Source organism: Chinchilla lanigera, unplaced genomic scaffold (genome assembly GCF_000276665.1).
Source record: "Chinchilla lanigera isolate Chin_1 unplaced genomic scaffold, ChiLan1.0 scaffold00048, whole genome shotgun sequence".
Classification (NCBI taxonomy): Eukaryota; Metazoa; Chordata; class Mammalia; order Rodentia; family Chinchillidae; genus Chinchilla; species Chinchilla lanigera.
In genome coordinates this window covers 8,149,752-8,162,727 of record NW_004955449.1, presented here as the reverse complement: position 1 = coordinate 8,162,727, position 12,976 = coordinate 8,149,752, and the positions used below count along the sequence as shown (strand labels likewise).

Here is a 12,976-nt window from a genome sequence, read left to right as displayed (position 1 = left end):
AATACTAATAGAAAACCAGGCACTAATGTAGTCTTTCTAAAGTCTCAGGAAAAGCACTTACGCAAATGTAATGACAGTGAAATCAAGCCAGTTCCATGGATCTCGAAGGAAAGTAAAATCTTCTAAACAGAAGCCCCTTGCAATAATTTTTATGAGTGATTCAAAAGTATATATCCCTGTGAAGGTGTACCTAGAAATAAGTATTCAAAAATTGATAAAGTAATATTTTTCTTTCAAAACATCAATTTCTTATCCCTCTGTCAGTAGAATAGATGAAAACTAAAATAACGAAACAAAATAGGTTAGTTTTATTTTTATGCAACTAAAACATAGCTCTAAATTTAAATTCAACTTTCTAATACATAGAGTTTTAAAAGTATGCTACGAGCAATGTGATAAACATGTGTCATACAAAGCCAATCTAGCTACTGTCTGAAATGTCTTGGTATTGACAGAAATGAAGAGAGCCTCTTGAGAATTAGGCAGGGAGTTCAAAAGATGGAGTAATAAATCAATAATATTGCAGAACCATAGAATGATTTGCCTTTAGAGAGCAAAAAATTCTGTTTTAATGATTTTTTTAAGAATGAGAAGACACTGACAAGTTAGCAACGCTTACATTTTCCCTTTTTTCAGTATAAGCTCATTTTCTCAGAAAAGGACTTTCTTAAAATCCAAGTAGATAATTCTGAGCTCTAAGTGGTGAAAATCTGATTGTGAGTAACATGGTGTGCTAACTCAGAAATTTCCTATGTAGAATTTGGAGTTGGTGGGTGGTATAAAATTACTGAATGTAGAGCAACCAAAGACCTCTGGGGTCTACCTGTCAACCTCAATGCTTTAGGAATTCTGTGCATACAGAGGTTTGTTATTTCTTATGAGTTGATGCATTATTGGCTCTAACCTGAGAGTATCGAAGGAAGAGGCTCGCGGCAACCACTCGGTGGCAGTCAGGGTCAGTAGCCTCAGAACACTGGTGACTACGGCACAAGTAGTGTGAGCGAGGGTGGAGCTCTGATTGCAGAAGCCACCGCTATAGGAACTACCAACCAGGCCTCTTTGCCCTGAAGGGAGCCCTCAAGTTAAATAATCTTGAAATTTTGAAAAAAATTTAAGCCAAATGGTTGGTGACCATGCCTGAAACTGATCCTGATGGGAAGAGAACGTGCTTGACGGAAGGAGAACTTTGTGAGGTTTAACACTGTCTTCTTGTGGCATTTATAACTTTCTCTCCTTGACTCTTAACTCATTGAATTCATTGGGAATTTGACTGGATACAAGAGTCTTTGCTCTATTCTGTAATTGTTATCATCATGTTTCGCTGGCCAATATCAACCTAAAGGTAGAGTAGTGAGTGTCTAAGCATAGTGGATTTCTGATGACTATCAGGTGGGAAAATAGGTCTAATAGCAGCAAAGCTAAGGAACTACAAAGGCCAAGTTTTTCTGCACAATTGTGTTTACACATGGCTTTAATGTAAATGCTCTTCAGATTTATTTCAAAGTTACATTAAGGCATAGTTTCAAAGTACTAAGTATACATATATTTATACATTTAAATATTTAAAATACAAGTTGAACTTACTCTACATTCTTTGTCCAGTCAGGAGGGTTACTCATTGTCATAAACACGCAGTTGGTCAAAATAGTGCACATAATTAGCATGCTGAATAATGTGAGCTATTGTTAAGGAACATGCAAAAGAAAATCCAATTTCAATTAGTATGCTGTGTAAAACTAACATTGAGAAGCCTGAACTGTAGCTCAGTTAAGACTCAGTGATAAATATACTGTGGATGAGTCATTTAATCACTTTAAATTTCAGATTCTTCATCTGTAACACACAGGTAATAATATTATCTTCACAAAGGAATTGATTAGATTAAATGAGATGGCATTATATAGTGTAAGGTGTTGCTTTTGCAACATTTTTTTTGAGACAATGTCCAGCCTTGAATTTACCACCTTTTTGCCTCAGCTTTCCAAGTGCTTGGATTACAGGTGTATGCTACCCTACCTGGCTGGCTTTTGCGACCTTAATAACCTAATATATTTATATCTTGGGGAACTTTAGCTGACAGGATGGTGTTTGTGCATCGGTACTTGCACAGTTTTTTTAGCAGAACGTAGTATCTTGAACTAATTCAGGCAATTAGATAAGCAGAAAGACATTAAATAACCTTTGAAGACATTAGAGACATTAGATAACCTTTGAAGAAAGGTGCATATCTGTAATATGGAAATTTCTTGAACACATCCAGTATAGATCAATTCATCAAAGCATTTTATAGTCAAAGTATAGCATGATGCTAAGTGTAGGCTTATTCTATTTCAACTGAATTTATACAAGTGCAGCAGTACTGCGTAAGATGAAAAGTAAATATTCTTGATAAGACTTAAGGATGCCAGGATTGAATGCCCTTTGAGACCATATTGTGAAATGAAATAAATCTGACACATAAACCTACATATCACATAGTTTCTCTTATACAAGAGTTCCATAATGTAAGTATAAAGCAAAATAAAAGACAGACAGTGAGAAATAGGATGTAGATCTTTTGCAAAAGGGGAGGGGTCCAAGAGATGAAGGGGGAGGGGAGGGCAACAGAGTTCGGGGATGAAACAGAATTAAGATGTGTTATGTATATATATGAGCTCCCTGTGAGGAATGTGACCACCATGTATTGCACACATGAATTAATAAAAAATAAAAAACTGACATGGAAAAAAGACCTAATGGTGTGAATGTAATGAAAACTGAGCCCAGCAAGTGATCTCCAGCAAGAGCCTCATCCTCTGCACCACTGAGCTGCCCTGTGTGTCCATCCACTTACTTTACACAGCTAATGATGGGCACACACCATCGTTTTGTTGTGTGAATTAAAAGAATAAGCTGTGGTAAAATGCTAGGAACTAAGCCTGTACCAGTAAATGTGTTTGCTCTAAGTGTTAGATCAAGCAAAGGAAGCAACACAATCATAGGACATTAAAAACAACTAGTCCTACCACTCAGTTTTAGAAGTCAGAGAAATAAGGCCTCGGCTCTAGAGACATTAGATAACCTGGCGCAGGAGTGTAGACCACAGGTGTTCTGCTTTCAGTTCTTCCCCTACTGAGTACTTGCCCAAACAGAAATTTTCCATAAGTAAAAAAGAAAATTTTCATCAAATGACCACATGATGGCACTAAGGATTCAAACAAAGATAGGAAAACCCCTTATGTGTAAAATCCTTGAACTGTCTTGCTGTCAGCTTAAAAATAGAATGGTCTTTTAGTTTTGGTGTTTTTTGTTTTTTTGTGGAATTTTCTTTCTTTCTTTCTTTTCTTGAAATACGGGGTATTCAATCTGGAGCCTTGTGCTAGCAAGTGCTCTACCACTGAGCTGTACCTGCAGCCCAGACTGCAGGATTTTAGAATGAATTAAAAAAAATCAGGGATAAGAGCTTATGATAATTAGGATAGAATTTCTATACTTATTATTGGCCACACAATCAGAAAAGAAGTTTTACACTGATGAGGGAAGATAGTTGTGGAGACCTTTTAACACCAATTGGAATCATAAAGCCAAATCCCCTAAGACCGTTTGGAAATATAATCTTAGCTTCTTTCATTAACTTCCAGAATCTTTACTAGGCAATCAGTTCTTCATGGCAGAGCCATGAAAAGCTTCAATGACTTCAGTCTGAAATGCAGCCAATATTTCAGTGCATTGTTCACCAAAACTACCAGCAGTTCAAGAGTTAGTTATGCCTTTTCCAGAGTGTCTCAGTATTCTTTACAGAAAAAATACTTACCAGTTTATTGTAAAGTACATTGAAATGCTTTACATCATAGCTCTGGTTAACTTTGACTCAGGAAGTAGATTTGTTTATTATACCATTATTCACTGAAAATTCTAAACATCCTTATAAGAAGATGGTGAAGATAAACATGGCTATCTTGTGGTCATTTTGTAGGATTTAATATATATATACAAGTATTTTTAGAAACAAAACAACTGTACATATATATATATATATATACACACACACATATATATATAATGCTAAAGAGTTTCTAAATTTAAGTGACACCTATGTGATTAATCAACTTCCCGAATAAGGCTTATATGACAAATGCTACAAAATCCAAGTGATGAAATCTATAGAATATGGACATTTCCCAATTTAATTTTATATCTAGCTACAAAGTATTATCATTTATGTAGAAATAATTAATGTTAATAACTTGAAAAAGGATATGAATGTACCAAAATCTTAATAGCTATTTTCCTAAGAGGATTGAAGGGAGTTAAAATGTACAGGGCAGAGGTGGCACTGAACCGGAAGATGGCCTTCCCTTTATTCAATACTATAAAAGTCTGTAAGATAGGAACACAACAGAGAAGTGTAAAAGCATAAACCACTTTAATGCCATTATTTCCAGTTACTACTTCTAGAGTTGTACAAAAACAATCATGATAATCGCAACCGTTTGATGTGCACAAAGACTCCGTATAATTGGATCTCTTCCTAGCTTGGGAAGAAACCTAATGCTAACACTTACCTGTTTTACCTGATACTTACCTGCAATTTTATTGTACTTAGGACCCTTAGCCAGGGGAGTTTTTATTTTCTTAGTATTTTAAATGTCTGTGTTAAATGAAAGTTTAAATGTTTGCACATTTCATTTTTATTTAAAATGCTAAGACACTACATCACTTTAATAATAATTTCAGTTTTCCCATTTCAAATACTTTGAAAATTAATCCTAAGGAATTCAAAATTGTTAAATAAAACTGATAAGTATTTTTGAAGTAAATAGTCTTTTAGCTCTGTACTTATAAAATAAACATTACTACTCCAACGGAAACAGAAAATAAAAGCAATCACCATCACACTCACTCTTGCATTAGATGAATATAATCCAATAATTGATTTCAAGAGGCCAAGTTCCCTGGAGAGTATCCATTGACCAGTAGTGCTAAATTCAGTATTGGAATTTCTGAGTTAGCTGACACACTGAGTTCTAATCCCAATTCACTGTCTATCTCTTATAGCACTTTCTTTGGACAGAGGAACAGCTCAGAGCTTCTGAAGAACCTAGGATCCCTGAATTCCATCCAGAAAATGAGGCTTTTTGATAGCAACTGGTAATGTGCAGGCCAGAGATTTAAGAAATAACATGCAGTAGTGCATAAAGGACTCTGATTCAGTGTTTCTTAAGGCATTATATTGTATGAAAAAGAGCTAGATGTGTGACAAAGCTATTTAGTTTTTGGAGAACATACAAAGCAAAAAGAATTTTAAGATTTTTAATTTTATTTCTTTTTTGGCAGTGCTGGAGATTGAACACTAGACCTTACACAACTGCTGCACCACCATGCTATGGGACTAGCGCAGCTTTTCTGATATCAATTCAGCCACTGATCAAAAGCTTTGCTTTTTAGCCTTGGGAGGCATATTTGCATGGAGACCACTATGACAAAACAAGCCACAATTTTAAATTTATTTTCTACTAAGAGTCTCAGAAAATGCTTTCTTTTTTACATATAGGCTTCAGGTTACTAATGAGTTTCTCGTTCCTTTTCCCCTTTACCCTCAAGTTTTCAAATAATCATTTCCAAATATAACCTGAATTGTTGTTTGAAAATATCATTCACTCTTTTGGATGAACAGAAGTAAAATCTGCTGTGAAAATATGGTCTGAAAAATGTGGGCCAGAAAAAGATAAATACAAATATTGCCAGTACGTTTGTGTTTAGAAACTTGTAGGGTAATTTGAAAAACTAATTTTGTGTCTCTTGAATCTCATAATAAAAATGTAGGAGGCTGCAGTTTGTGTGTCAGAGTTTCATTGCAATTTTTTTAGAAATTAATTTTACTACACTTTAAAGAAGATGGAACCAAGCTGCAGAAGCTTTTCTTTCAGCTTATCTTTTGTATTCCTGCTATCATCTTTGAAGGATTCACTCCAGATCATAAAGAAAATTGAACCATGAAGTCAATTTGTAGGCAGAGGGGTTGCATCTGTGTTTTCTGAGGAAAAACTAACTGCTAACAATACTTAGCTTTTTTATCTGATTCATCCAATGCTTCTGTCCCTAAATAACATTGTGAAATCATCATAAAATGAGTACAGACTTCTGTCATGCAAATGTCTTTGCTGTAGGGAATAGGAGCATGCAAGGACACAGAAGGGCAAAAGTGAGTTAACTGAGGACTAAATATGGTCCACCATTCAAAACTATGGCATATGGCTTGGCTGCCTCAAAATATGCATGGAAACATGAGAGCTATAGTTAGAGAACTAGTAAAAATATAACACAGAATGTATACTCCAGCAGAATCTCACTAGGTGTGGGGGAACAGACATGTAATCGAAGTATTATAGACAGCTAAGTTTGGTAGAAATATTGTAGACAGCAGACAGGGATAGGCTCTCAAAGGAGTCAGTGCAAAAGATGAGAACACATTACAACTATAGCCAGAAGTGCCTCTTTTGGAGGCCGGGCCTCAAAATAAAGACAAAAGGACCAGGCCTATGTTCCTCTCCTCCCCAAGAGATAACAATAAATTAACATTAACATCAGTGCCCCCGTGGGTGAACTGAATCTTCTGGTTCATCTCTTTCTAAAAAGGTCCTTGTTCTTTCCATGTAGACTTGCTACATGACTTGCTTTTCCACTGAGTCAATATTACCTAAGCAGCTAAACTTGTGATCTTACTGACTGATCATAATTTTGTCTCACATTGTACCCACTCATGATTTTGTTCCCCACCTAGTGATTTTGCTCTATAAAACTTACTCTGTAAAACAGGGTTAAACCTATTTTTCAGGTCCCCTCATGTCTTTCAGGAACTGTCTCTCTCAATAAATATTTCCTACTTTTAACTTCCATTGTTCCTTAGAATTCATTCTTTGATTTTTGGGAACATGAACTCAACTTATCTGATATCTAGCAGACTAGAAATGTTACATGGTTCTCTCTATATGATTTGGAGGTCCCAGCAAGATACTTGGAAGAGGTAAGAGTTTGCTTTTGTTTTATGGATTCCAGATTGTGACTTGTTTAGGTATTTGTCAGTTGCTTACTCTTTGAACTTTTATACCTTGTCTTTTGTTATGCATTAGTTTTTGTTAAAATGATGATGAATTTAAATTGGAAATATGGGAAGACTATGATGTTTCTTTGATGGGACATTTTTCTATTATAGGAAAGATCCTGTTTTGTGTATGTTTCATTTGGATTTAATAGCTGCTGAATTTATTGGTGTTCCTTGATGGGTTGTTTGACTCACTAGACAACAGCACCAGGAAAAGTAATGTTAGACCTGTTTGATGTGTTAGACAACAGCAGGAGGGAAAGGTAACGTTAGAGCATCTGCTAGTGGACTCTGATGCTAACTGAAATGTGAATTTGTGAAATGCGCCTTTTTATGAAATCTAGATTCTATTTAGGAAATACACATGCCTATTAATAAATCACGGGACTTAAGCTGCCAGTAAGACATAATAGGTCTCCAGCCATTCTTAAGACTTGGAGGCCAGGTTTCATTGGGAAAGTCTGGCTTGATTCCCCTTTTAGAGTGTAGAAGGAAATGTTGAGTCTGCTCTGCCTTGGTTTCCTTTTGGGTCTGATCTTCCAACCGTGTGGGTGTAACCTTAGCTCTTGAGATTCCCTATTCTCTGGGCTGGGGATATGGCTCAGCGGCTCAAGCAGCTGCCTGGCAAGTGCAAGGTCCTGAGTTTGATTCCTGGTACAAAAAAAAAAAAAAAAAGAGAGAGAGAAAAAAGAGATTCCATATTCTCAGCTTTCCAGGGTGAGGGTCAGGACTCATGGGCAAGTTGTCTCAATAAGTCACAAGAGCAAGTGAAGAAAAGACTTCCTTTTTTAAAATTTCATTTCTGATCATTGCACTTTCATTTCATTGCACTTTGCTTTTTAAGAGGTATGTTTCTGCTAAAGATTAGAGGAAAAGAAACCCTAAACTGCTTCAAACTTTCCCTCCTACCCAACAACCAAGAACTTTTAAACTGAGCCCATAAACATAAGCATTTGCTAATGCTGAAGATAGGGAAGTCATTTTAGATGAAGAATACATTCAGTTTAAGGGGGAATCCCTACATCCCTGGTGTTTTCTCTTCTCTCTCTGTCTCTCTCTGTCTCTCTGTCTCTGTCTCTCTGTCTCTGTCTGTCTGTCTCTGTCTCTGTCTCTCTGTCTCTCTGTCTCTCTCTCTCCAGGTGTAAAAGAGATCACCTCCAGGAATAGCTGCAGGCAAGTAATGCCTCAGAAAAATGCTGCCTGGGCCCTACAGCAAAAAAGACAAGTGTGTTGTCTACCTAATCACTGAGGCAATGTCTTTTAGCAGCAAGACAAGGCTAAATTTTACTCAAAATCCACTGTAAAATTTCTGTCTCTATATCTGCAACACACTTATGAAACTCACAGTTTAAAACCTGTACCATCATTCAACAATCACAACTCATACATTAGTGAAGGCATTTTTCCTCCCTTATGCACATAAATGATGAGAGGCAGGCAAAGGAGAGGAGAGGAGCGGCTGGAAAGTGCTCCAACCACTTTCAAATTGCCCTTTGATTTTTTTTTCTCTCACTGTCTTTCAAATAATTAGGAAGCAGTTGTTCAGGTCTCTTGATTATTGGTTTACTTTTGTTAGTGGTACTTCCTTCTTTAAAATGACTATTATAGCTAGAACTAATTGTAGTTTGTCCTTTTGGAAGCACATGTTGGAGTTAGAAGTGTGAGTTTCCAGAGAAGGTAGGGGTGCAAGTTGGTAAGGCTGGCTCGTTCAGCCTGACCCAGATTTTGGTCTCTCTTCTGATAGCAGCCACCTGCTCTTGAGCAGCTTCCCTCGAGGGATGCCTTGAGAGGATGTAGAAACCAAGTAGAGATTAAAACGGATACTAACTTTTTCTCTTGTGTTTCAGATGAGGAACTCAGTGTTGAATTCCCTTACTCCTTTGGAATGTATTCTTAAGCCCTGGAAATTATTTGCCTCTTGTGTATTGAGAAAGAGCTGTTTAATATTTTTCTGCACCCATGCATGGCCTGCCTACATCCTAGAGGCAAAATGGAATGCAGAGGTAACTACTGATTATGATACTATTTCACAGTTAGAATTGTACTGTAAGACAGAGGGAAAATGGTCAGAATTACCTTATGTTCAGACTTTCTTTGCATTAAGAGATAATTCTTGTGTTCTAAATGTAAATGCAAACCACAGGAATTGCACACACTCTAGGCCCTTAAGCACAATTGGGTACATCTATTATTACTGAGCCATAAATTCCCCTACCTTGCCCTTTGGATCCTAAGTGTGAGCTTTCTAAGCCCCTCATATTGGAAGACTCTACTGGATTAAACCCATCCCTGTCTGATTTTGTTCAAGCCCCTCAAGGACAATATCCCCTATGGGAGGTAAATTAAGAATATGGCACTACGTGTATCCCTTTGTCCTTTTCTCTCAGTGACCACAGATCAAACAAGATCTGGGAAAGTTTTGAGGTAACCCTTTTAAGTACATTGAAGTCTTTAGGGGACTTACTCAGACCTATGAACGAGACTAGAAAAATGTAAAGCTACTCATAAATCAAACATTGACTTCTAATTGGAGACAAGCAGCATTACCAGCTGCTATTACATTTGGAGATGCATATTATGTTGTTAATTTTAGAAGCCAGAAAACAGGCAACCAGGGGAACAGGTGGTTTCTACTGGAGCCCAAGCAGTCCCTACACAAGCTCTCTACTGGCCTATGAATAAGATGGGAGATTGGAAGAGAAAACATCTCCAGACATGCATACTTGAAGGTCTCTAAAGGACAAGAACTAAGCCCTTCAAATATTTAAAATTGTCAACTATTCATCAGGAGAAAGATGAGAACCTCTCTGCCTTCTCTGATCATTTACAAGAGTCATTGATGAAACATACATCCATGGATCCTGATTCAGTAGAAGGACAGATTATTCTTTAAACACAAGTATATTACACATGGTCAGCCTCAAATATTAGGAAAAAGCTACAAAAAAAATGGCTTTTGCTCCAGATAATTCACTCAATACTTTAGTGAGAATTACCTTCAGTATTTTGTAATTGAGACCAGGAGGAGGCCAAGGGGAGAAAACAGAAAGACCAAGAAAAAACAGCTGCCTTGGCTGTGGCCTTAAAAGGAATAGGCTCTAAGTCTGAATCCCAGGGCTCCAAAAAGAACCCAACAACTAAATTTTCCTGCTACTACTATGGAAAGGTTGGCCACTTTAAGAGGAAATGTGGTAAAAACCATCAGGACAAGAGACTCCCTGAGCCATGCCCTGACTGCAAAAGTGACTGCTAGAAGTTGGACTGCCTCATGAGACAGAAGTCCCAAGGGTCAGACCCATCTTACTAGCAGGTCCAGCAAGACTTAAGGGCCCCAGAACACTCTCTGCTTTCTCACTTTGGCCAGACTGTTATCTCCATGGAGGAGTCCTGGGTAATTACAAGTACAGAGGAAAAAAGTTCCAGCCTATTGCTGGAAACTCAACACTTCTCAACCCTGATCTTCCCTCCAGCCCCCATACTTCAGTCACTGGAGAGGAGGTAACTCACTATTTCTCACAACTCTTAGGCTATCACTGGGATGGCTTTCTTTTCACTCATTCCTTTTTGATTTTGCCTGTAAGTTCAGTTCATCTCCCAGGAAGAGATATGTTATCTTGCTTAAAGTCTGTAACATATAGGTACCCAGGGAAGATATGCCTCCTACCCTGTTTACAGACAAAAATAAATACTAAAGTATGGGCAAATAAAATAAAATACAAAGAGCAATAAGAGCGTCTGTGGTGCAAATACATCTCAAAGATTCTACTGTTTTTTCTCACCAGAGACAATATCTTCTAAAGCCTGAAGTTAGAAGAGGACTATTGCCTAAAATCAACAACTTAAGGATGCAAGGTATCCTTACACCCTGAAAGGTCCCTGCAACACTCCATCTTGGGAGTTCAAAAACCCGGCATAGAGTGCAGATTGGTACAGGACCTTAGACGGTAAATGAGGCAGTGGTGCCAATCCACCTGGTGGTGCTTAACTCATACACACTCCTTTCTCAGATCTTGGAAGATGCTGGCTGGTTTTCAGTTAGATTTAAAGGATGCCTTCTCTTTAATTCCTTTACATACATGTTCCCAGTTTCTTTTCACCTTTGAAAATACTCATGATCAGGCCTCTCAACTGACTTGGACTGTGCTTCCTCAAGAGCTCATAGAGAGTCCTCATTTTGTTGGACAAATGCTTTCCCACTACTTGGCATGTTTTGAATTTTCTCAAGTCACAGTCCTGCAAAATGTAGATGATATACTGTTGTGTGTCCCCTCAAAAGAGCTCTCTAGCCAAGGCAACCACGCTCTGCTGAAATTTTTAGCAGACAGAGGTAATAGGGTCTCTAGGTCTAAGGCACAACTTTGCAGCCAAAGGCTGGGGGGAAGAGAGAATTAAACCAGTACTTTCCTTCCCACAGCCACAGACCCTAAAAAAGCTACAGGCTTTTTTAACCTTTGGATAGCAGGGTATGATGAGAATGCATGACTCACTTATCAGCTTATAAAGGAAGCTCAAAAGGCACATACCCATATTTTAACCTAGGAACTTGGTTCACAAACTGCATTCCAGAAGTTTAAACAAGCACCTCTGAATGCCCTGAGCCTACCTACAAGACACTGTTTCAATTTATAGGTTGATGTAGGTGGGTTACGACTTTGGGATTACTTATGCAGGATCAAGAAGGCCACCTGCTCAAAAGTCTGTAGGGTATCTGAGTCATGAATTATAACTATATCACAGGGATAACCTGCCTGCCTTAGGGATGTGGCTGCCATAGCTCTCCTCATACCAGAGGCATGATATATATATATATCATGATATATATATATATATCCCACAATGTGGCAAGACTTCTTTCTCCCAAAGCGAGCCTATAATTATCAGACAGCCAACTTCTTAAATACCAGCTCTACTTCTAGAAGGACCATTCAAATAAAGACAAGTTCCTCCTTAAACCCTGGCTTCTTTCTATCAGAAGAGCAGAAAATTGAGGTCAAAATACATGATTGTGGACAGGTAGTTTTCCACATGTAGACAGCCAAAGAATACTTATTAGACATACCCCTACAGACTCTGATTTGACCCCCTTTTTTTGGTACCAGAAATTGAACTCAGGACCTTGTGCTTGCCAGGCAGGTGCTTATGCCACTGAGCTGAACCTTGGTCCAGATCCTCTTCTGTGATGGAATTTTCTTCATGAAAAATGAGACAAGAAATCAGTATACAGTATACACATCATATGCTTGAAAGTTCCTCATTTGCCCATGGGATTAGTGCCTACCTGGGACCCCTGCAGTGAGCCTCCAAACTCTTGCCAGGTGTTATGGCACACAGCAAGAGAGAAAGAAAGAAAAAGGAAGAGATAAAATGGTAGTAGAACATGGGTCTGGGATGACCAATTGTTCATAAGGAACAAAAGGCCACGAAGCAGGCAGAACCTCATCATTTATTGACTGGGGAGGGGATGTGAGGAGATTACTAGATGACTCAAGTGTGGGGAGGTGATCTTATGCTAAGAAGTAACTTGCCCTGGAGTGTCTTTTAATCTTAGTGCTCTTAGTCTTAGTCTTAGTGGGTAGGAGAGGATGGTCCATCCTTAAAGAGACAATGGGAAATCTCAAAAGGGTAGTATTAATAATCCTAAGCCTCCATTTATCCCTTAGGGAAGTATGCAAAATTAGCCATTGTGAATTTGTGGTCCCCAACAAGTGCCCAGCTAGGAGAACTCATAACTTTGACCAGGGCTTTACAATTCAGTAAAGAACAAAATGTTGGCATTTATATTGATTCAAAGTATGCTTTCCTAGTGTTGCAGCCATATGGAAAGACTTATGTTATCTGAATGTCAATGGCCTCACTATCTTTAGCTCTGATCAAGTAAGAAATATACCTCAA

At 37.9% G+C, this 12,976-nt stretch overlaps 1 protein-coding gene across 4 annotated transcripts in view; it reads right to left on the bottom strand.

The window, feature by feature from the left end:
- Scn1a (sodium channel, voltage gated, type I alpha subunit) overlaps positions 1-12,976 on the bottom strand; it is a 147,854-nt gene that overhangs the window by 58,036 nt on the left and 76,842 nt on the right. For all 4 annotated transcript variants that reach the window (XM_005393285.2, XM_013518812.1, XM_005393286.2 and 1 more), the window contains exons 3-5: positions 4,241-4,359; positions 1,585-1,674; positions 62-190 (exon numbers count right to left, since the gene is read on the bottom strand). In XM_005393285.2, the coding sequence (XP_005393342.1) occupies positions 62-190; positions 1,585-1,674; positions 4,241-4,359 (338 nt within the window). The remainder of the gene's footprint in view (positions 1-61; positions 191-1,584; positions 1,675-4,240; positions 4,360-12,976) is intronic.